Source organism: Excalfactoria chinensis, chromosome 5 (assembly GCF_039878825.1).
Source record: "Excalfactoria chinensis isolate bCotChi1 chromosome 5, bCotChi1.hap2, whole genome shotgun sequence".
Classification (NCBI taxonomy): domain Eukaryota; kingdom Metazoa; phylum Chordata; class Aves; order Galliformes; family Phasianidae; genus Excalfactoria; species Excalfactoria chinensis.
The window spans coordinates 33,837,975-33,863,217 of record NC_092829.1 but is presented as its reverse complement, the minus strand read 5'-3'; the positions used below and the strand labels follow the sequence as shown (position 1 = coordinate 33,863,217).

Below are 25,243 nucleotides of genomic sequence, written 5' to 3'. Positions count from 1 at the left end.
TAATCCAATTATTTATACCTCAAACTGTTTAATTTTTTATGTTCTGACTAAATGGAGGAAACAATGCCAGTCTTTTGCTTTTCATCAGCCACCTCCTGCAGAATGCATATGGACTAGCTGTAATTATTAACATGCACCTTCAAAATCTGATCAGCTTGATCTCTGAAGGCTCTGTGACTTTCTTCATTACACTTGCAGGATAAATAGGTAAAGAGTGCTGTAGAGATCTAGAGGAACACATTCTATGGTTGAAACTTACGTTTGAACAGCTAACTGAGTAAAACATTTGGCCCCTTTCTCATCTTAGCATTGGCAGAGAGGTCTTGGATTGCTGATGCTCTACAAGAGGTCTCCACATTGACCTGTGTCAAGTTTGTAAATCGCACTACAGAAACAGACTATGTGTATGTGGAACGTGGACAGAGGTAAGCTCCCTGTCTCCTGTGTCTGTAAGTATACCAAATGTCTTTCAGTTTCTTTTCTATTTTGGTCTGATTTTAAGTAATGTCCCTTTTTATCTTAGGAGTCAAAATACAGAAAGCAGGTGCAATATTTCATTTTTCTTTAGATATACTGGTAGTTATATCACTCAACAGGCTACAGGGGAAAAAAATGAGTGGACTTCATTGAAGATACTGGCTTATAATCCAAGGTTATCTTTTTCCTTAGCTGTTGAGAAAAGGGAGAAGTGTAATTCTTTCCGATTCTTTGCTTAACTTCTTGAACTGCTTCATCCAAGTTTGCTATACCTATTTTACAAAAGCAGTTCCTCCCTCTGCAGTTTCTTTGGCAGCTTTCAAGTAGCCAGGATATCTCATACCAGTGACTGTGTGTTCTCTCTGGTGGCTGCATATCTGCAGGCCCATGGTGGCATATTCAGTATATGTATTTCTTTGTATTTGCTGAATGCAACCATTTTTGTTATCCATTGGCTTTTCCTAGCTGCTGGTCTTACTTTGGAAAAATTGGAGGTCGTCAAGCAGTAGGCCTGGTGAAAAATGGCTGTATGGATAAAGGAGCAATTCAGCATGAAATGAACCATGCACTGGGTTTCATCCATGAACAAGCACGAAGTGATCGGGACAAGTTTGTCAAAATTATGTGGGAACACATTAGGGCAGGTAAGCCCCTCAGTGTTAAAAGAAAACAAATGCTGTGAGATGTAGGTGAATGTTTCTTCTGAGAACAGCAGTGCACATGATCATCAGCACCTGGCTGAACAGCCACAGAGGCGCATGCACTGTGGTGGGATTTCTTGTTCAATGTGAGTTTGGTACTCTGCGGCAAACACAGCCAAAAAGTAGTTCTACATTCTTGTTGTGATTGCCATTCTGAGTCCAGATGTGTCTTCTACTCACAAGACTGAGATCATAAGGATCATGAAATGCTGCAAAGAGAAAAGGAATAATTTGCTTTCTGTGGTGGGCAGCACAAGCAGCAACTAGTTACCATCACTTGAATTGAGGTCACATTAGGAAAACACTTCTGGTAACAAAGATGGTAAAGCAGTGGAATATGTCAGCCAGTTAGATCATGATGTTTCATTAATAGGATTTCTTAAAGGATATTCCTGAACTACTTTTTAGTAGTGCTCTCTCTGATGCTCTTATGCTCTTTGTCTATGGTCTGAGCTAACCAGGGGACATGGAAGGAAGACAAGACTATGCAACAAGGGGTGGAGGGAAGGCGGCGGAAAGGCAAAGACGTGCAGGAGAAATGAACTGAAAAGATATCTGTGTTTATGAATGCTGTTAGTGTGCATCAGCTTGGGTTGAGCTACCCAAGCTCAACAACAAAACAATGTGGCTAACAGGGCTGATGGTGGAGATCCTCATGACTTCAGCGGTACAGAAATAGAGCCCAAGACATTCTGTGAGCCCCCAGTTTTCCCACATAATCTGCTTTTCCCTTGCCAAGACTGCATAACTATGGATGTTTGAGGTTTGTTTTTACCCCTCTCAATTTACCTTGGAAGCTTCCCAAATGCTTTGTTTTGACAGTATAGCCTGATCGTTTACTGTCCACTTTGCTACTTGAAACTCTACTTGTTTTTCCCAAAATTCTTGGGAACAAAACTGTACTCAGAGCTTCCTTTTCACTCTTCTGAGTCACTGCACTTAGATTCTGGAAAGTTTTTATTTTATTTTTTTAGTGGAGACAATGGGTTAAGTCCCCACGCCTGGGTAGGTCTTAGCTCTCCAGCATGTTACAAGGCAGCAGTTCGCTGGCAATGCCTTTGTCCATCCAGGCTACTGTAACTCCTTTATTAAAGAAAGGAGTGCAACACAGTATCTAAATGCCAAACAGTAGCCACATGCTTCAACATTTCACTGCCTTTGAAATGCTCTCTGTTAACTCAAAAGAAGCTGTGAAGTTACTGACAGTTCTTTAAGTCAGTATAGGAGATAAGAGGAACTGAGATAAAAAGGTAATGAGCAGGGAAAGCCAATGCCAATGAGAACCAGTTTGAGCTTTCATGCAGTTTTTCAGCTACAAAAATCTCCAAAATAACGTTCATTCCCATACCTTGCATAATTTAGAAGTTTCTCTTTGCATTTCTTAGCCCTCACTGGGACCAACACAGATGGATATTACGGGAAGAGGCTGGCTCTGATTGCAAGTTTACCAGCCAAGTTGAGTGAACTCAAGAGTCAGATAGTCAGGAGGATCTTCTGATAAGTTTCCAGCATTGAACTCTTGTCCAGATGGCTTGTTGTTTACAACCCCCTGGTTGTAACAGAGGTACAGATATTGAACTAAGGAGTACTCAGTGGTCAGGATGTTAGCCTCAGGGCAATGCTGACTGCATGCAGCTCTGCTCTGACGCTGCTCACCTCTAATGGACAATAGGCTCGGGATGCAATTCAAAAGCACTCTAGGCAATGGAGAGAAATAGGTGCATTCATATTAAAATAGGATGGAACTCCCTCCAGCCGTGCCTCAGAGAACGCACACTATTGGGCACCAGTCCTTTATCAAAATGATTCTTTATTACAGGAGTTTAAGATTAAACAGATGAAGTGGGGAGGTGCTCAGCAGCTGTGCTGAAGGAAGCATTCTCAGCAGCTGTATTTGGACAGATTGTTTCTGATTGGTTTTATTGGGTGTCCATACTTCAAGTAAGATATATGATTTGACTGTAGCCATTGCTGATGGATTTGATCAGAGACAAAGCCAGAATATAGTTGATAATTTTCGTGTGAGTAACAGATAAACCTAGTACCTTTCTCCTGAGGTCTTATACCCCTGTATTAGCAGTTCATTGCAGATGCACAGTGGAAAGGCTCAGCAAGACAGCTTGGTGAGTCAGTCATATACACATCTAACTTGTTGATCTAGATAGACAGACAGCTTTCTCTGTGCAGGTGTGGACACAGCTCTTGGAACATACACTGGATGCTTCTAATGTCCATTATAATGTACTGAAATGTATTCATCTCTCCACCTTCATTTACAAATATATCTTCTTGAAGAATAGAATTAAATTCATGGTCCACATTGAAATGTTTTCTTGTTTTCCTCAGTTTATACTCTGAATCCTACTAGGTTTAGTGGGAAAAAGCTCCCATGGATCTTCCAAAACAACCTAAACTTTCTGATGTTCGAGTGCGCAAGGACTTCATGATTTGTACACCAATTTATTTTTATTAGGATTATGACAGTGTCAGTAGCAGGCAGTGTCTGATAGCAGCAATACTTCTCTAAATGAAAGGTTGTTCTGCCTTACAGGAGAACAAGGGAACTTTGGAAAAATGAACTCCAAAAATCTGGGCCTTCCTTATGACTACTCATCTGTGATGCACTATGGCGCGTGAGTTTTCCAATGTGTGCTTTCATGGGATCTACTCAGATCTAGAGAGAAGAAATCATTCTGTGCAGGGAGTGATTCTTTTTGCTGTTTGCTTACAGTTGAGTTAATGGCTGTAATAAGAGTGAGTATGCTTTGTCAGCAGTATTCTTGGAAAACAGAATTGATATCGATGCAAGGAAAAAAACATAGGATAATGTTTTCTGTCACTATACTCACCTCTCTTATTAGAGACCTTAGACGTGGCTAGGTTCCAAAGACTGAGTCACTGTGCTAAAACAGTTTGGTAGTCCATGCTGGGCAGTTACTAGTTACTACTGCATTCATTTTAGACAACACTATTTGGGTGCAGAGAGAAGATGGATTTTTTTTTATACATCATTAAGATGTACTCTGTCTCATGAAAAGTATTTATCCAGGACTATTACCATTGTTCCAGTTCATAACATACAAACTTATATCATATACCATCTCCTTTATTTCTGTTAGCATGAAACGACTTCTAGACAATACAGTGAAATAAAAATTATGAGGCACACAGGTATGATCAAGTTCATACTTAATAGAAATGATTTAGAAATATGACTTCCTTATTTCTACAGGTATGATTTCTCCAGCACTCCTGGGAAACCAACTATTGTACCGGTTCCTAACCCTTTGGTGCCCATTGGGCAGAGAGAAGGGCTGAGTAACTTGGATGTAGCTAAAATCAACAAGCTCTACAAGTGCAGTAAGTGCAGTAAGATAGCCAGCTCAGTTTTTATTGCAACCACTGCCAGACATCCCCAGAGGAACTCAGCCCACCACCCATCTCTTCCCAGCTCTACAAGAGGGCTGCAATGTATGTGGATCAGAACTGTCCCTGTGCCAAGCTGCAGTCTTCTTGGGAAGGACACTTTGCTTTCAGTTATGCTGACCTATTCCCTGCCCTTTGACATAAGCAAAATCCACTAGCAATCATGGTAGTGCTTCTGTGAACTCCTTATTTTAGGAAAGCTCTGAAGGCTGGGTTGCGTATGAGCAATCCACAGCCATAATTAAAGTGTAGTTCATTCTGCAATAGTACCAGTGGGTTTCCGATTTCTTTCACTTAAAAAATGACTGTGGGGCTGTAAGTATGGGTATCACTTAGGCTTAATAGAACATCTTTGAGAGGAATTCCCTTAGCTTTTTGTTCAGTTATCTACCTCCTTGCATCTTCTTACTCATTGCTGTGGTATCTGAAGTCTAGAAATACTTAACATTCCTCCAAAGCAGGAACTCTTCAGCTGAGAGGCACAAATGAGTGTAAGTAAAACACCAGACTTGCTCCTGCCATGTGCAGGTTTGTGCTGACTCCCAGTGCATAGGATAATTGACCTATAAAGTATTTGACTTTTCAGATACGTTACTCAATTAGTTTCCACAGAAAGAGTAAGAAACGTGACTACAGTTAGTGCCAAATTCTGCTTTGAATTGTGCGAGTAATTAAGTTAAAGAGTCATCAGTAACTAAAAGGAATCAGCATTTCTTTGTATGTAGGTACAGAGGAACCTACCAGTAATGACTTTCCAGCTGAACTGCAAATAAGACATGTTTTCAATTTAATTGCATCTGTCACAGTCTCAAAAATAACTACAAAAAGTATTTAACAGTGTTCTTGGGCTGGGTGTGAATCACGCTCCAAAAGCATTTTTATGTAATTATCTAATTAGATTTGTACACCAAAAACACAGACCTGACACAGATCCCATCAGACATGAAAAAGGACAAAAGGTCCAGTTCTCTTGGCAAAAGCAAGGAGTGAGAGAAAAATGTAATATACATGAGATCAGACATTGCATACCAATCCCAACCTAAGTAACATGACTTCAGTACTGTGTTAATTTTTCCTCAGGCCCTATCCCATTCTTTGACAGAATGTTTTTAAGCTTTACTCTGCATGCATCTAAGAATGCACATACATTTGCTGATGGGAATTTATGTATTAACGTCATTGGAACTGCTATTGATCAAGGTTAAGCCAGTTAGTGAAAGATCCAGATCTTTTTCAGTAAACTGAAATAAGTAGGTGAAGTCCTACTGTTTAAAAATAATCAAATTAGTAGATGAAGTAGCAAGTACACATATAAGTAGATCTAATTTGGTAATGGTTTTGAATAGTTTTTATACCAGGAACATCAACACAAGTGTAGGCATATTTTTTTTTACAAGCTTGACTGATCATAATGGTTGGAGTGAATTGTCTGGAATTGCTGGAAGATTTGTGTAGTTCTCATTTTGGTTCTTCCCTTCAGATTGCTGTAGCTCTGTATTGCCAAAAAACAAAGGCTCATTCTCCTCTGTCAATTACCCATCCCCATACCCGAACAATAGCAACTGCCTGTGGTTGATCCGCATCCGTCGGAATAAGGTAATTTTTAATAGAAAGTCTGAACCACAGCATCAGGGCTACACCCCGTTGTTTTATCATTATGACATTTATTCTGTTATATGGTGAATAAGAAGAAAGTCTCGACAATTTTCATAACACTTTTGATAATACCATAAAACGTTACTATATAACTCCTTTATCCAGTTAAGATCATCTGGTTTTTTTATTAAGGATGAGCAGTAACGAAACATCAGTTATTGGGCACAGCAGCAGCGATGCCAGGTGGAATTCTATACTCCTGTTATACAGGCAGTAAAATTGCAGTCACACATGGATAGTAAAATGAATGGAAATTCCTAGTTTACTTCATTACACTTAGGTAATTTGAATCTTTCTGTATGTAGCAGTAAATCCAACATGTGTTTTCTTGTTTCTCAAGGTTTTCCTGCAGTTTGAGGCTTTTGATCTCCAAACCTCCTCAGGCTGTTCATCTGACTACGTGAAAGTTTACAGTGGAAACAGCAAGAACTCTCCTGTCTTGCTGGACAAATACTGTGGGCAGGGGCCGCTGCCTTCCATCGTCGCTTCGGGATCAACTCTGCTGGTAGAGTTTGCAAGTGATGAGACTGTTACAGCCACAGGATTCAGAGCCTCCTACAGCAGGGGTATGAACATCCTTAAAAGAGTTTGGAGTACAGTATTAGTTGTAGTTGTGTGGAGGAACTGAACTTTTTGAACGCATAATCCAGGGCAGGTTTATCTGTTCATCTCTGCACCTCCATAGGCATTACTAACACAGTAGGATGAGCAGTGATGACTCTGAAGGTTAGCAGCAGGCAAATCAGGAGGCTGCACGGGTTTCACACTAGTAATCCTGAGTAACTATTAACATTCTTCTCAGAACCTCTGCTGGGCGTCTTCACATCTTTAAAAGAATTCATGTAAATAAGAACAATGTAATGACTGTGACTAGCATGAGCAGTGCAAGCAAAGAACAAAAAGACTGCAAAATGCCAAGAGAAATCATGCCGAAGAGAAGCAAACCCAAGATCTGGTTCATATGTTATCAAAGGTTTTAGGGTACTTTAGGCAACAGGAGAGAATAACCTTGGGTAACTTATACTTTGTGAATTCAACACCTCTGTTCTGCTGCATGAAACTCAGTGCTTACTGTATTTACTTCTCAAAAGTCTGTTTCACAAGCACACAGAATGCTTTGTGGACTGCTGCAGAAAATTCTGTTGTGCTGCAAGATGCTTTCAGTCAGAAGGCAGTGAACAAATAAGTGGTTATTGTCTTATTCCAGCTTAAATTGCAAACTTTTTAAAATGTGAGTTGAAGACATCTTAAAAATGCATCACTGTTTTACTCTTCCTGTATTGGGCTCGATGGAGTAATTTCTAGATGGCATTAGATCTATCTCAGTAATGCAGTCTCTAATACTTAATCTAATTCTTGTCTGAAAGTGCTGTACGGTATTTCCATAAGAATGCTACGTTATTGTGGTAACACATATGGCAAGTATAGCTTTAGATTCATCTGTTCCCTGTCCTCCAAAGGTGCTTTTCTTTTTAGCAGCAAAGTTTTCAGTTCCTTTGGTACAGCTGCTGATAAAAATGCTAAGCAGTGAAAATCCACTGCTGAAATATATTCTTTGTAGTACATCCTTTCGTGGCTTGAAGAAAGAATACAGAGAACAGAGAAGTACAAGCAAACTTCTTTCTACTGTCAAAATACTTGTTAATAAACCTTTCTCTGTTTTTTCTACTTCACAGTGAATTGTGGAGGTACTTTCACAGACCCCAATGGAGTCATCACCTCTCCAAACTACCCCAATAAATACCCCAAAAACCGGGCATGCTTCTGGGTCATCAGCTCTCCAGTAGGATACAAGGTAAAGGACTGATTCTTTCACTGGTTGCAGTGATGTTCCCTAATGGAATCAATTTTTTTTTTTGCCTTGTAAAATAACAGCTCTAACGGCATTCTCAGAGTGAAAATCTGAACACATAAATTCAGTTTAAGACCTTATGCTGGCTCTTGGTATTTGAGGTGATTATCAAGGGAAAATCTTAACACACGTATGTGAAACTTTTATGAGTTCAGCTTGTACTTTGTAGGCTTTGCTCATAATAATCCCCAGGTAAGAGCTCCCACTAGAAAACTGAAATATTGCACAGGTGTTGTTTGGTATTTCTTGAGAAAGACACTTAAAGCGTACAAAACAGATCTTATCTCTTGCTTCTCCTTTCAGACCAAATGCTTATGAACTAAGCAATTTGCTAATGATTTGTATTATAACATAGGGTCAGGATGCGGGACAAATACAGCATTTACAAAGGACTTGTACATAAAGGATTTAAACAATAAGTACTTTTTAAATACAAAGGCTAACAGAAAAGGATATAATCCAGAAACTGTAATTTCATTGTGTTTCCTTCAGGTATCTCTTAAAATGTTATTCTTTGAGCTGGAGGATAATGAGAGATGCACCTATGACTATTTGCTCATACACGATGGAAGCCGACCTACATCACCAGCAGCTGGCCCTTACTGTGGGACAATGAAGGTTGCAGACTTCACTTCCACTGCAAACTTTGTGCTGGTTGAATTTCACAGTGACACAGTCTGGGAGTTGCCTGGATTCAAGTTGAGCTATACGTTTCATAGGTAATGCTACACAGATGGGAACTGGGAAATGTAGAATGAAAGTATGAGAACAACTAGCCACTGCTTCTGAGGCTCTAAGGTTTTTGTTACAGTAATCCCATTGCTGGTGTTGCATGGTCAGATACAGTGGAAAAACAAATCATGTAAGCAAATTCTCAGTTACCTGTAGCATTAAAAACCACCCATGAAAGTTTTGGAGTATAGCAATGGAGCAACTTGTATTCTGGAGCCTGTATTCTGACAATACTACTATGTAACCCTAATCTGCATTCCAGTATTCACATAGAAAAACTTTCAGACACATTTGTTTATGCTTTGAAACCACGCTTGCTTATACAGTAGGTACAAGCACAGTGGTTAGCCTGGAAATGACCACTTCACACTGAAGATACATGTTAACATTCCTGTGCAGCATTTCAACTCAACTAATTGCATTACTTTCATAAGCAGAAACAGAGCAGGGAGCAGACTTGACTGAAGAAACTTAAGAATGGCAGGAACCAGCAGTGAGAGAGAAGGAATAGAGGGAAGTACATATTGCTGCCACTTTGTACAAGTAAGGCATGGCCTGTGTCAGGTATTGAAATCCTTCACTGGGATATTACCATGTTTGGTTTTTGTTTGTTGCTTGTTTGTTTGTTTTCTTCAAAATGAGGCCTGAAAACATAATGGAAAGCCCTCTGGATAGAAATAGAGCCAATAACTTTAGAGAACATTACGTTAGGTGTGTGTATCTTGACTTCAGAGCGGCATCTCCTACCTCGCATAAGTCTGAAGAAGAGAAAAAAAACTCTGGACAGACAACAGTTAATTCTTGATGTACCAAGTAAAAGTAAAATGCCACTGCAAAGCTGAAATACAATAAAACATAATAAATTTTCTTGCAGCAACTGTATCCTTGTGAAGAAAAGCACATAGAAAATTTCAGTTTGACTTCCCAGTGCCAGGAAGGCAACTAAGAAAATCTTGAATTATGCAGATTTTTCTTTATTAAAGATCTGCAATGCTTTGCTTTTTAAGCACTGGATAACTTTTACCCTCAGAAGAATATCTGATGAGCTGTGGGCATAAAGGTCTGGAGTCTGGCTGCACTGTGGTAGGAAACTGTATGTAAAGCAGACAACAAATACTTGTAGTTCTTATGAGCTGATCTGGCTATGCAAACTATTGAGGAAATCAAGCGAGGAAGAGACACTTGGGTGTCTGTGGCATAAGATTGGGACAGTACCTGTGTGGTATTATCTCCTTATCTTACTAATAAAATGCTTTCTTCAGTTTGTGTATCTGCATGAAGAAATGCTGACACAGTAGAATACGGTCTATTCTCCTTTTTCAGTGTGGCAGGTAATTTGGATGCAGTACCTGAGGGCTACACCTGTACTGTAGCCAGAAGGTGCGCTAGTCTGCTGAAAACTGGCACTGTTTTTAACAAGTTGCAGCAGGCAAAACCCATCTAACGTGGCTCTGGATGCCTAAGTACTTTGGGTCCCATTCAGGATGCAAACTCCGTGATCTTCCCTCTGAAGTTTTTGTAAGTATGATCCCATTCACGGAGTGTAATAACTGTTGGTCACAAAGGGCTAATGAGAGCTGGAGGAACCCAGCCTCAGAGACAGTAATGTTTTGTATGACATGTATGTATGCACAAATGTATGTCTTCCAGTTCAGCACGGCTCATATCCTGCTGGATTTATGTTCTCTGTACAGAACTGGAATACAGATTGTGTGTGTTTGTGGAAGAGGGGAGAAGGCTGTTCTGAGACCCTAAACTTCAGACTGTATAAATGCTAATTCTTCTCTCTGGGTCTGACTTTCAAGGAGGAAAAAAGTAATAACCACCAGTGCAAACCTGAATGGGTCTCTAGTTTAAATATGCAGTGCTGACAGCTTTGATGGTAACCTGAGTACTACTTCAGATTTTCTTTTCAAGGCCAGATGTGGGGCTCTACTATCAGGCTTCCTAGGTTCAGTGTTTTAATATTCACAGGTTCAAAAGATAAACATGAACAACACATGAAACAGTAATTTACTGCATGCAGGAATTCTAGTCTTGCAACTAGTCCCTGGGAATATAGTATTAAATAAGAAGCATAGATGTGGGAATGTGGCATGACCAGGGTGCTTTATTTGTGAGCAAGCCCTTCTTGCAGGCAAGTCATAAGCCCTAAGGGGCAGAAAGCCTGGCTATAAAAATTCCACTCTCATTTGTTATGAAAGCACAAATTCAACAGTACTGATGTAGGCTGCATTTAGGAATGCATCTTCTGCAATACATTATTCATAAGTTCTCTCTTTCATAGGAAGGGCTTTTCTGTCTGAAGTCTAACATTTCCACGTTTCATCAGTCATGTTAAGGGTCTTTGTTAACTGCTTTCCTTCATGAACATAAAGGTTTGCTGGAGCTTCCACGCGTGTTCCAGACTATCTCCCACTCCCTTCTGCAGATATCAAAAGCTTCAATGTTTCTCCAACTGTTTTTTGAATTCCTTCTTGCAGACTTCAGTTAAATTTGTTATTTTGCTATAAATTTGCAGCCCACCGAACAGGGAAACACAGCATCTAGAATGTTCTTATACTAACCACTGTTCATTTTCACCCACCACTAGCTGTGAATCTTAAATGGAGGATTCAGACAATTCAGACACCTGCTATGAGCTTAGGCATGCTCAATTGCATAGCAGAAGAGGAAGAAGAGGATATGCATTTAATAGACAATTATCAGCCCACAGTGGGCATTGCCCATGTGTAATAATGAGGTAGAGGCCTGCTATTAACATTCAGTTTCTGAGATACATGAATTACTATTCAGCAGACAATAGACACCAGGGGCATCATGGTCAAAGGTTTAGGATTCAAATGTCAGCACTGATTTTGAGAGGTTCTAATCAAAGTTCGTCACATCATTACAGCCTGAAAAACCAATATGTAAGGATTTAATCTTAAAAATCAGAGTAACAGTGGTAACGATTACACATGTATAGATGTATTCCTGTGTATGTCTAAGCCTTATAACACAAGCAGCTGTTACATGACAGGTCTGTGCTCAAACAGCCATTTCCATGAGCCTGTGTATGCAGAAGAGATGAGAGGAGTGTTTGTGTCCAAGTATCCCAACCTTACCTGCTTTGGGACTGTCTGGGTTCCTATCCGGGAGGTGAGTCAGGGCCTTTGAGCAACAGGCTCTCTTAATCTGTAAAACCAGGACAGAGATAGATTTGCCAATCACTTTTGCTGAGACGAAAGCAGCCTGAAATCGAGCACTACAGAAATGCACCCGAAAAATCTACTGCTCCTAGGTTTGTTTTGGTTGTTAAAGTGCATTTCCCTGACATAAGTAACTGCGGTTGAGATGACATTCTCTTGGGCTATAGCACCAAGAAGACAAGAGTAAGGCAGAAAATAAGGGTAACTTTGGCGTGCTGATAGTACAGCTGGTTGGTTCCTCACCTGGACAAAAACTGAAACTCGCGTTCCAGATCCAATTTGGTGATGGTTTGCTGCTTCTGTCACACTGAACCCCAAGGAGGAGCCACCCATCCCGGTGCGCTGCAAGTTGTGGAACGTGGCTTCGGCAGCTCCGTGTGGGACGGAGAACGCGTGACTTACTGTGCCACAGCCGGGCTTGGCAAGGCGCGATCCTAAGCCCGACTACCGCCCGCGTTTCAAACGGCGCTCCCCTTACCCGCTCCCGTCGGGCCGCGCGCAGAAGCGGAGGGGCGGAGTCGGGCCCGCCGGCTGAACGCGGCGCTGCGGAGCGTGGTATGGCGGTGCCGGGAGGGCCATGGAGGGCCGCTGCTACGGGTGCGCCTGCAAGTTCAGCCTCTTCAAGAAAGAGGCAAGTCCGGCCGAGGGGTCGGCGGGGCCGGGCCGAAGGGGAGAGCCGTAGGGCGCTGCCGGCCGAGCCGGGCCGCGCGGCCTTCGGTGCGTCCCGTCGCTGTAGCCCGGTGATGGCCGCGCCGCGCTCCGCTGCTCGGGAGCTGATCGTCCCGCTTCGTGTCCCCGCAGTGCGGCTGCAGGAGCTGCGGGCGCGCCTTCTGCTCGGGCTGCCTGAGCTGCAGCGCCCCGATCCCCCGCTGCGGGAGCGCTCCGCAGAAGGTGTGCAAGCAGTGCTACGGGAAGATCACCGGGTAAGTGCGAGCGGGACTGCCCACGGCGCGCTGCCCTGCCTCCTGCCTTTGCTTTTTCCTCCCAGTGTTCGTGGGTACACCGTGATGGCTAGCGGATGGACCGGCTACGAGAGGCCAGGCCAAGCCCCTCTATTTTTTTGCCGTTTGAAAGGATGATCTTTCAGATGCGTGGTAGTTTAGTGGTCTCTTCCTTCCCTTGTCTGTTTAATATCAGTACTATGGAGTTAGAGCAGGAGAAATTCTTCCCTGACCGGGTAGCAGGTAGATAGTGTGTGTTGGCTGTGGTTTTGCAGGCTGCGTGAGTTGGTGTTCTTCACTCACCCAGCTTCCACAACTGAACTTTTAGAAGTTGAAAACGGTCCAGTGAAGGTGTTGCCCTTGTTTGCCTTTGCCTGTCCTTAGCACGGTGCAGGTATTTGTAGCTGTGCCTTCTAAGGATGTATAAAGTGTGCTAACTACCTTATGTAAGCATAGGTTAGCAGCTTGACACGAATGCAGGGAGGCAGAAAAGAGTTACACAAGATTGACTGGTGATGTTCAAGTGCCCTAGAAGATGTCGTCATGATACTGGTGATTACATAATTATTTCTATAACGTTTTATTTAGCTTGTGCATTATATAATCCTGTGTTTGTTGCTCCTTTCAGGGAGCTGTACTGTATGGAAGCTAATTACTTCGGGAGTCCTACCTAACTGCGCGCTCTGCTTGCTGAACTGGGGCGTGCAGGCTCTGGGAGGCCAAGAGTATTTCAGCTCCTCCTGGTGTCCAGAATAAATCAAACAAATTTTGTCCAAATGCAAAACAACAAGAACGTAGGACTAGAAATGAAGTCACCTCCTGTCCAAAGCGGCTGTATCATCTTAGTCACTTTCATAAGCTGATCACTCTCTATATTAATGGGGTCATGAAAGGACTGTACCAGGTGATCAATACACATGTATTCTGATTTCTCTTGGGTTGAGAGAATAGATGATTGAAGCATTGCTGGAGCCTTGACTTTAGAGATAACGATGCTTTTGTATGTTTCAGACAAGAATCTCAAAGCAGTTCAGCAAAATGGTCACCACCAGAAAACTACAAAAAGTAAGTTACATTTGCTGATCAGCCACCTGTTTCTGCTGTAGGGTAACCTTTCAGACCTTCAGCTCTTAACCCCTCTGTCCTCATAGAGACCAGCAAAAGAAGGAGGTTGTGATGTGGATGTTTGCTTGTTCAGTATTAAATTAAGGATGGGCTTTTTGCTTTGTGGGTTTTTTGGGTTTTTTTGGTGGTTGTTTTGGAGGGTGGAAGGAGACACTAATTCTGAATTCCATGAATGCTCACAAACAGCAGCCTGACTGTGTTAATCTATGACTGATCTGATTGTGGTTGGCTTGAAATAAGTCTGGTGGTGAAACGTTCCTTGTCTCCTCAGAAATGGTGTCACGGCTGCTTCACCTGAGAGTTATGGTTTTCCTTATTCATAGCAGTGCCTCATTGTGCTGGTATGGGAGAGCCTGGTACAGGAACGAGAGGCTTCTTTTCTGTGCTGATGTTCTTCAAATAGCTTGTGTTCATAGAGGATGTTTTCAAATCTCAAGATTTAAACCTCTGTTTTCAGTTGTCTTTTTCCCTCCTTGTCACAGGCGCGTAGCAGCGTTTGAGGCTAAGCAAAAGCATCTGAAAGGACAACAGAAGGCAGATGCAAAACCACTCAGTCAAGATGGCTCCAGATACCGAGGACTCTCCAAAGAAGATAGAGCTATTGCAGAGAGACTGGAGAAGCTCAGGGAGGAAAGGAGACCCAGTGAGTTTTGGAGGGCACCAGAAATTCCTTGGAAGGGAAAGCTGCTACTTGAAAAACTATGGGAGGGAAAGGGAAGTGCTGGGCAATCAGTATCTGCCTCCATAGGGAACTGAAGGCAGTGATGTGATCAGAGCTGCCACAGTGGCCAGGTTCTAGATTAATCTTCCACTTGGGATTTCTCTTGAAATGGCTTCACAATCCTGGGGCAGTATCTTACCTATGAAATCTCTTCCTCATTTTTCATTGCTTGGTGGTAAAAATCTGTGTTGGGCACAGTAGCAGCAGAATGGAAGGGGGGAAGGGGTGGCAAACCATTTTGCAGAAATCATCCTATATGTCACTGTGCTGAGTCACAGCAGTACCAGTCTCTGTGGGATTATACTATGAATCTTGCCTCACAGAGAACAAAACCAGGCTCTTATTCCAGTCCACAGCTGTCAGATTCTGGAAAAGCCTTGGACTGCCTGTTGTAAAATAAACCTTTAAAAAACCTTACATATGGTCTCTAAGGGGAAAAGGCACTCCAAAGTGGTTACCTGATTATGCAGGCAAGTTTTCAGTCTGTTGCCTGGGGATATGTTAAAGGATGTGGGAGCAATGGACTGTACTCCCTAAAGGACATGTGTATCTCTGCCTGTCCCTAGTATCTGTAATCAGCTGATTGCCAGATGAGGTTACACTAACACTGGTCTTAGTACTGGAAGAATAAACTCAGGAAGAGGCAGTGATTCAGGAGAAAAGGGTGGCACAGTAATCTAGTTACTGTGCTATGACTCTTCCTTTGAGTTAAGGACTGAGGGAAGCTTTTGTGCAGGTGTTCAGAGCATGATTCTGGAAAAACAAAAACAACAACAAAATAAAACCAACTCGAAGCCATTTGTTTTCAATAACCCCTCACTTGGATTATTCTGAATTGCAGAGTCCATCCCTTCACAGGCTGAGATCGAAGCTAGACTGGCTGCACTGAAGGAGGACTATCATGGACCCGTTCCATCCGTGCAGGAAATGGAGGACCGGTTGGCTGTCTTGCAGGGGAGGGACCCTCCTTCCAAGGCTTCCAGACCAGTAAGCTCTCCCACCTGTTTCACCAGCTCTGTGTTCTAAGCTGGTACAGCATGTTGACCTTTCTTTGTCCTTCAGCATTTTTTTGCCCAGGTGTCTCCCTTCAGAAATCTCCATTTCCTGTTTACTTTATTACTGGCCATAGCAATGGTCTCGTTCCTGAGAAATTGTTTCCTCATGCTCCTTTTTCAGCAGTAATGCACGTGCAGCTGTTCTTGTGGGCTTTAGCGGGGTTAGTGACAGGTACTATTGAGAAGGACACTTTGTTTATATATCAGGGGCAGTGGCAGAGCTGGGTTTGGGATTCATCAGCATCTGCTGCTGTACATTCAGCCCCACTTTGCCTTGTTTAGGTGATTTTGTTGGAGCTGTCTGCATTCAGCAACACTGAGAATGAAACCTTGAAAGGCTTACACTTCCTCACATTTGCTTTCTCCCATTGCCCTCCTCATTCCTTAGGTACACCAACCCCCTGATACCAGAAGTCTGTCTCAGCAAACGGACGACCTGTTAACTCAGCTAGCTGAGGAAGTTTCCATTGATGAGCATTATAGTCCAGGAGTCCAGCCTCGAGGTATCTATTTTGGCTTCCAAAGATCTGTGTATGCTATAGTGAGAAAGGAATATGTGTTGCCCTGCCTAACTTACACACTGGACACCTAAATCACCTCTCCTTATGTCCCCCTTATGACACACAGATTGGCAAAGGACAGCCACCCGATGCAATATTGGATCTCATTGTCATTGCCAGGGAAATAGTTCCATTTTGTTACTTTCTTGGAGTTGTATTACTCAGCTTGTTCTGCCCTGTTTCTGTAAGCTGGCACTTACCTAGGGAGAAGCTGTTGCTACTCCTAATGTGTCTGTACTCTGTTGGAAAACATCAGAAATCTAGGATACCGTTGTCTTCCCAACTGCAGTGTTTTCTCTTCCTGTAAAATGCAGATTGACTCGCTTTCTTCTCTTCACATAAAGTGCAGATCCTGTTATGACATGCCTTCTCTTATTAATAAATGGAAAGTATCAAGGTTCTCACATGCATTTGCTCTGGTGGTGTTGGCTGTACTCAAGGAGTACTGCAGCTGAGTCACCAACATGTTCTCTGTGTCTCCTTTCAGCTGTTGGTGACCGAAACTTGAATGACCTGAGTAGGGAAAGCGAAGACTGTGTTTCCCATGCAAATCTGGACCCAAAACAGCTAGAGGAAGAAAAAAATAGACTTCTGGCAGAGGCTGCTGCTGAGCTGCGAGAAGAAAACACTAGGCAGGAAAAAATCTTACAGGTTGCTAAAAGACTGGCAGTACTCAGAGGCCAAGACCCAGAGGAAGGTGGGTATCAGTGAAGAGTGCAGTCCCAAGAGAGAGACCAGGTTCCTGTGTCAGAATAGTTTCTCTTTTGAGAGGCCTTTACCTATTTAATTTCTCTGTTCTGCAAGAAGCAGGCTGGGATTTTGTTATCTGTAAAGTTGTAGAGGTTTGTTCATTATGAAGTCAGCAGGAAAGGTTTTAGCTAAGACTAAGGCTGGAACTGTAAGCACAGGCTTTTATCTTTCCCTCTTCTTTGAGATAGTTTAGCATGCTCTGAGGTGTTTTTTAAAAGCAAAGCTCTCTTTTTATCTTCCCCTTCCAACTTCAAAAACATATGGTAATGTGCTTTTTGAAGCACTCCCCCTCTAAAAGGATGTAGCTCTGCCAGAGCCAGAATGCCTAAACCAGCTCTCACTAGAAAGGATTGTTTCTGGAACATAAGTCACCGTGAAGTATGAGGCAGATATGGATCACAGTCTCTTGTCTCGTTCCTGCAGTTACACTGGAAACCTACAAATTCCCTGACAGCGATGAGGAATTGGATGAGGAGGAAGCCATTCAGAGAGTGCTAAAACAGGTCAGAAGTGGCAGCTGTGGCCTTGTTTTCCTTACTTTCCTTTCAGTTATTCCCAGTGTTTCTGTTACCTAGTGAGCATGTTTCTGTTCCTGGGCAGTCTCATTCCTTCCTTCTCCTAGTGCTTTTCCAATACTAGTTCCTGTGCAGCCGTTCAGCTACAGGAGGAGCATTTGCTGATAGATACACTGCAGAGCATAGTGCATTAGCTGAGGTCTAGCCCCTGCTGTTGCACTGTCTGTTCACACTGCTCACTTAGTGTTCAGAGTGCAGACAGAACAGACTCACATTTGTCTGGATAATGCTACGTGGATGTGTTCAGACCAGTCATCTCCAGTTACTGCATGGGGGGGAGGGGGCAAGGAGAAGGGAGGAAGGTTTGTCTAGAACGAGGCTCCCAGGATGTGTTCAAAACAAGAGGCTTCTTGCTTTTTGTTATTGTCAGCTTACAGAGGAAGCAGCCTTAGATGAAGCGTGTGGATTCAACATTCTTCCAGATCAGACCACTCAGCCAGGATTCTCACAGCAGAACCTGCATAAAAAAACAAAGCAAGGGGTAAGTGAGCTGGTCAGGGTCTCTTGGAATGATATACTCTAAGGTCCAAGGAGAGTGCAGCCCTGTGAGAAAAGTTTGATGTATCCCATAGTCAGTTCTGAGAGGGGGAAAAAACTACCTAGCTTCTCCAGAGCACACAAGCTGAGAATTAGTGGCATCTGCAAATCCTGAGCACAGCTGTGAGTCATCTTTTACTTCTAAAAAGAATTGCTCTCTGGAATCCTTTCAGGCTGGTTTTCTGCTGAATGAGAAAGTGTCCTCTATATCTAGAACTAAAGTCAACCAGAATTGACCTAGCAAGGTAAATATTACAGAATTTTTAACTTGCCAATAAAATTAGATCAGGAAAACCATGGTCTAGTGCCAGAGCCTGAACCAGGGTAAGTGGGATATTTGCCACTGCTTTCAGCATGTGCAAAACAGAATCTCTAGATAGTAATCAATTGGCTGAGTTCTCTTAAAACGTCAGAAGAAGGTATTGGTAACGAGATACTCTACGTTCAGAGTAGATACCAGCCCATTATGGAAATGTGTACACCTTCTCTAATGTATATTATGAGAATTAAGTGGACATGTGAGTCACAGACACCTGACAGACCTGTCCCCGGTGCAATAAATTATTTAATTGTAAGCATTATTGAAAACAGCCATCTCATAGGTATGCCACCTTGCACTTTTGGGATCACAGAATTGCAGGGGTTGGAAGGAACCTTAAGAGATCATGTCCAACCCTCTTGCTAAAGCAGGTACAGCTTTACATCTAAAGGCTGTCTTACTGCAGTTGTGTTAGGATGCTGCCCACTAAAGTGGTCAGGCAATGTGTTTCAGTGTGCATAAGGTTGTTCAGTTTTGCAAGGGCTATATAAAGCAGGAGCCTTGTGGATACAACTAAACACTATAATTCCAGCATATCTTTTCAACCTAGCTTCAGTGCTAGTGACTCCTAACAAACTTTTCTTTGTACCTCAATTTTCTGTTTCTAACATAGAGAAAATTGAAACCTCTGTTTTTTGGAATTTCCTGTTGTTTTCTTTCCACATGTAACTCCTTTCAGGAAAGCTGATTGATCACTTGCCTTTGCAGCAGGAATAGTCCAATACTTGGTGTTGCTGTGGTGCCTGTTGGAAGATCTGGGCTTCAGCCTTTAGCACAGTGCAGGCAATGTTGATATATGTTGCTCTAGATACTGAATGAGGGTGTTTACCTTCTAAGCAATACAGATTCGTGGGCAAATGCTAGTAGTGAGTATCTTGGGTATTTATTTAACCACCTACATACATGCATATGGATCCTATCCTTTGACTTTCTTGCAATGCCTGAAAACCCTTGAACTATTTGACATTCTGCTGCGCTACGATGGGAGTCCTGTATAGTATCTGCTGTGGTTTGAATTGTGTCTTTGTTTTCTTTGTGAATTAGAGCCAGGCTCCAACTGCCGTAGCTCTTGCTGAGGCAGATGACAGCGATGAACATGAGTTACCCTGGTGCTGCATCTGCAATGAAGATGCCACTTTGCGATGCCATGGCTGCAGTGGGGACCTCTACTGCCAGCGCTGTTTTCGGTAAGTCTTCCAGCTCCTCTCGTCTGAGGGACAGGCCGTAGGTAAGCTTAGCTGCTTTTGTTTGTTCTTCCTCTTGGGTGGAAGAACAGAAAGTAGCTCAGGTCTGAGCTGAACGGTAGTATTTAATGGGAATACTTTTTATGATCAGTGATTACCCCAGGCTTCAGGCACTAAACTGGCCCTAGACAGGAACATTCTGTCTGTACCGCTTTAGTGCATGTTTGGGCGCTTTGTTTCAGCTGTTATCTGGAACAATTGATGTGTGTGGGATAAGGGAGACCATTGTTCAGCACCTCCTATGGTTGTTTGTTGTTTTTTTTTTCTAATGACACTGATGGATAATCTGGGCTGAATTCTCCCAGGAAGGGAAATCAGATAGAAAAGCTTCAGGAAATGACCACAAAGTCTTAAACTGTATTAAAAATATCAGGTTTACAGTTTCCGTATGGGAGATGTAAGCTTCTGTCTTAACACTGACTACTTTGTAGCAGACTATGATGGCTGCCAATACACTGTACTTCAGCCACAGCAGTTATTTTTCAGAGTCCTACGGAGCAGGCTGTAGTTTTAGCTGCTGTTATCAGAGTTGCTAACGTGCCTGCAAATCACAGACATGGTGCTGAAGATGAGTCTCTGGTTACATGAAGCCCTCAGAGAGGGGGGATGAAGTTTGTTGCCGTGCCCCCCATTTCAGCAGTCAGAGATGAACAGAGCTTTTCATAAAGTGCATCATAGGTTTCTGTTACAAACAAGTCTCTTGAGTAACCCATCCACGTATTTGCTGGTGTGGTCTTGTCAATTAGCCCTTGGGATAGGTTTCTTCTAAGGACTGTTCTTGTGCCAGGGGCTAAGGGTGCCTTTCCTGCCTGCATATTTACACTTGACTGCTGTTTCTTTTTGCTCCTCAGGGAAGGCCATGATGAGTTTGACATGAAGGACCACCATACCTCTCGGTATCGTCTTTCTTGCAAGTAGCGGTGATCACAGTCATCGTTGGCAGAAAAGGAGATGAATTCCTCCCATCTGGCCCACTCTTCTGCTCTCCAAGTGGATTTGCAGCCAAAACGGGTGATGTTTTGGACAGTAAAAGGATGTGCTATTAGCTAAGAGGGGTTGGAGGGCATGTGTCTTGGTCCTTGGGAACACAACCAGAGAAGTGCTGGGCTTGCCACCAATGCTTGGGATAAATGAGGATTTGATGTGAGGTGGTGGCTCTGAGTCTATGGATATAGACAGTAAGGCATCATGAATAATAGTGAAGATGTATGCTTAAGGCAGTGTTGGCTGGTTGTTAAGTAACCTCCTGCTTTTGCTAACAGCTTACGCATTGGTTCACAAGTCAGCAGAGCACTTTGCACTAAGAAATTGTCTGTGTCATGGTCACATGTGTGATGAAAACTTCCGAAATGTAATAAAACTATTTACAGGAGACTGTGGTTGAAATCTCTTTTGGAAATACCTGATAGCCCTTTATAAAGTGTCACCCTCTTGTAATGGTATCTCAGTTGTACTGCCAGGTGGATCAGGAAAATATGAAGGATCATGTAAAAACACTTCTGTGGTGTTGCTGGGCTTGTACAGGGTGATGTGCTCCAGTGATGGCCTTGATGAGCAGTGTTGCTTATATATTTGTCATGAAGAATACTTTTTAAAGATAATTTGCTACAGATGCACTGTGTTGGACCAGCAGTAACTGTGCCTAAATTGGAAGTAGTCTATGGAAGCAGCATGCTAATCTGGAAAAGGTGTATGTTACTATGAATGTGAGGTTTGGCTCTGATTATTAGTTGTTCCCTTGGTAGAATTAAAATGCTGTATGCGTGATTATTTTCTTACCTGGCTATGAGAGAATCTCAGTGTACTATGCTTGTATACCACCCAGGGATAGTCCAGATGCATGCGATGTGTGCCAGTGGCTGTAGTACCTAGAACTGTTTGAAGTACATGATTAAACTTTTTTGAAATCAGCACTAATATCCCATCAGGGTGAGCTCTTCCAGGACTATAGCGTGACTTGAGTCAGCTGTCTAAGGCTGACAAATTCCAGAGAGTCCGAACAAAAGAAAACCTAAAGATTTGCTTTTGACAGAGAGTTTCCACTTGATCTTGCCTGTCTGGTTTGACACTGCCATTCCCAGCTGTCTGCCCTGCCCCTGTGCAGATCATTGCCTCTGTAAGTGAGCTGACATAACAGTGTTTGCCTGCACTTCAGCCACCTCCAGTTAGCCAGCCAGAGCACAGTAAATACCTTAAACTGCATCCACAGGTGGATTTGTGCTAAGGTGCTGGACTGGATCAGGAGTTTCAGTAGTAACCTGTATCAGACAACTTGGTGTGGTAATATTTCTGGTTAACACAGCGAGAAATTGCTAGTGTATCTGACAGTGCTGGCTAAACTCATCGTTAGGAAGGGATGGTGAAACGCAATCCAGTGAAGCACAGACTGTTAGAGGGAAGAACATCCTTCACAAGTGCCTTAACTTTAGAACAGTCAGGAGGGAAAACTACTGAATTGTTCTGATGCAAGAGCTCACAATGAATCCTGTGTTACACAAGATCTAAGTAGATACTTACTGTCCTGAGGAGTTTGAAGTCTTCATTTTTAAGACTTTATTTTTCTGGCGGTTCTGGCTTCGTGTCATTGTGGGAATGATGCTTTCTTTGTTGTTATTTGACCAGGGTAGTCAGTGATGACAGTGAGACAGCCCAGTGAGTATTTTGTCTCAGGTTAAATCCTTTGTGTTTTGCATGTGTAGAAGATGTAAACAGCTCTCTTCTCTAAGACTGATCCACTCCTTTGGGCTTCAGCCTTCCAAAGGTTCTTTCCAAGCAGATAATAGGCAAATTGATTCTTGTTTTACAGCTTTTTTTTTTTTTTTTTTTTTTTCCTTTTTCATTTCCTTGTTATCTATGAGCTGGTGATTTACTTGAGACAGCTTAAATGTTTCATCCACCACAGCACAACTTTGAGTTCCTTGTGCTCCACTGTGAGTCCACTGAGCCCTGCCCCGTGTTCATCAATAGTAAAGCAACAGGTAACAGCCTGAAGCAGCTTATTTAGTTTCCTTAATTGGTTTCTGTGGGTTCATCCCAAGGAATCCAGAAACATAACCAGCCCAATACCTGAAATAGAACTTAGTCATACATGGGAGACTCACACACATACTGACTCTTTCACTGCCCTGTCACTAATGGACATTTTTGTGGCTGCTGAGCTTTCTGTATATAATTGGCCATTTTAGTGGCTAGCCAATCACTTTCCCCTTGTAAAGCCATCCCCACTGTAGCTCGTGCCTCCATGCAAAAGAAGCAGGAGAGTGATCTCAATCAGTTGTCTTCAGAAGCACAATTACTCCTCTTTCCAAATGACAGACTGTTATTGTGTGACCTTTAGCTGGTCAGTGCGCACTTAGGTGTTGCACACACCTTGACCTTGACCCTGAAAAGGTACTGGTAAAGCAGCAAAGGTAGTGGTAAACCATCAGCTCCTCACTGAAAGTATCAACCTCAGTGACAGCCATTCAAGGACTGAAGAGAGTTTGGGATCTACTAGAAGGAATCTGTTTGTTTCCTTCTTTGTTGCATGTTATAAGGATACAAGATGATTTTCTCTCAAAACAATTTGTACGTGAAATAGCAAAAGTAGTTTCCTCCCCAGCAAAAATTCAAGCTCGTACTAACAGATGAGTTTGAAATCAGATTAGTTCACAAAGAGAGGTCTTAGATAAACTGCACTAATTTGCTATTGCTGTGGTTCATGCAGGTGTGCTTTGCCTTAACTGTTGTAACAAGTGTGTCCGAATATAGCTGCCTGAATATTTTTAAGGGGAACATAAGTGTAGCTCGTAGTAAATGGAAAATGATTTGAAGGTTATTTTATGCACCTTCATGAAATTTTAATTAGAAAAACACATGAAATTTTGCATGTTCTGAATTATCTTAGTATAATCAAGAGGCAAAAGTTACCTGAATGCTATCTGCAAACCAAATGTTGCAGCCTTATGCTAGTAGTGTGATGGTGCTGCGAAGGTTGACTGGAAGCTGTTTGTAAACAAAATGTACTTCAGTCTGTCCTTAAATGCTGAGAGCAGCTACAAAGTAAATAAAAGCAAGTTTGACTTCTTCCTTTCAAGAACTAATCCCAAAGTTGTTCTGCCTTACACTGTTGTTTTTCTTTTGCACCAGAGATGAGAAATCAGCTAACAGTGGCTACATCTTCTTGCTTTGTGTTCTGTTGTATCTTTGTGTTTGCCTGAAGTGCGCTCTTGTGCTGTAGTGATGCTTTGATATGCTGGAAAAACTGCATATCACAGGGGCTAGAACTCAGTTTTCTGCTGTTGGAAGATAACACAAAGACAACTTCTACTCAAGCAGAGTTCCAAAAGCTTTCTTTTTCCCCTGAATTCTAGCATCCACCTTTAAAGTACAGCAAAAATATTTCTTTCCATCACTCCAAATTGAGTAGGTACAGAATTAACACCCTGCATGGAGAAAAATTTGTCTCTTGTGTCAGAGAAATGGCCCTACAGGTATTTATGCTGTCACAGCTCAGAAGAATAAAAGCTTCTTTATGGAATATGTAATTAATTGGGACATCTGTGAACTTACACTGCAGCAAATGACAGCTATAGTGTTAGGACACATCTCAGGGGCCTGTCCACCAGGGTCTTTCACTTGAACGTCTGTGATGTTAACAGTGCTCAGAGCTCTTTGGCACAATGTTGCTTTCCTTTCTTGAGAGCTGTGATTCATCAGTGTCAGCAGGTGCAAACCTGGACTGTATATTTTTGTTGTTTTTCTTACAAATTGGAGACTTGGTGGGCAGGCATGTGCTGTTGGCCTCATATCAAGCCAAACTAGGTGTGTGCCCCTGGGTACATATTGGTACATAGCAGTCCTTCCAGATGCAACTCAGCAATTTGTCTCTTGTATTTGAGTGGCAGGCATGAGAGCACAGGGACATAATGTGAGAGACTGCTCTGCTTAAGTAGTCATCCTCCATTTGATGTCTTAATTCCCTGCAACACGTGTCAAGTTACCGACTTGCTGAGAGCCTGGATGTAGTTTCCTCTGTTTTTCCAGCCACACGTTACTTATAGCCTAAAGAGTTCACGCAGCAAGGCTGTGTCCTACTTTATTTCTAATTTGTGAGACCTACCTGTCTGTGAAAGACATGCTGCTTAGAAGCAGGTATGTTTTCAGTTCAGTTTTCTGTAGTGTATAAAAAGAGAGCAATTTGAGGCAGCACATAGCTGATCTTCTCTGTTTTAATATACAAAACAAGTATGTTACAATGTCTTTGTAAATGGTGAGAAAAATCATTTCCAGGCCTCCTGTAGAAGATGCTTTGAAATCATCAAGTTCTAAATTCTGCAAAGACCAGATGCACTGGAATGTTTTCCTTTGATCCTACTGTATATTTTCTGTTGAACCTTCAC

At 42.4% G+C, this 25,243-nt stretch overlaps 2 protein-coding genes across 2 annotated transcripts; both read left to right on the top strand.

The window, feature by feature from the left end:
- Positions 1-298: 298 nt before the first annotated feature.
- LOC140252921 (embryonic protein UVS.2-like) lies at positions 299-9,523 on the top strand. The gene is made up of 8 exons (XM_072338152.1): positions 299-425; positions 943-1,121; positions 3,730-3,811; positions 4,411-4,538; positions 6,085-6,200; positions 6,601-6,826; positions 7,937-8,055; positions 8,605-9,523. Exons 2-8 carry the CDS (start codon positions 1,007-1,009, stop codon positions 8,833-8,835), a joined length of 1,017 nt encoding a protein of 338 aa, XP_072194253.1. The 5' UTR covers positions 299-425; positions 943-1,006; the 3' UTR covers positions 8,836-9,523.
- A 2,775-nt stretch (positions 9,524-12,298) lies between these two features.
- On the top strand, positions 12,299-21,232 carry ZFYVE19 (zinc finger FYVE-type containing 19). The gene is made up of 11 exons (XM_072338151.1): positions 12,299-12,666; positions 12,837-12,958; positions 13,988-14,041; positions 14,584-14,744; positions 15,664-15,809; positions 16,266-16,380; positions 16,925-17,134; positions 17,611-17,690; positions 18,133-18,243; positions 19,663-19,805; positions 20,714-21,232. Exons 1-11 carry the CDS (start codon positions 12,613-12,615, stop codon positions 20,778-20,780), a joined length of 1,263 nt encoding a protein of 420 aa, XP_072194252.1. The 5' UTR covers positions 12,299-12,612; the 3' UTR covers positions 20,781-21,232.
- The last annotated feature ends 4,011 nt before the right edge of the window (positions 21,233-25,243 follow it).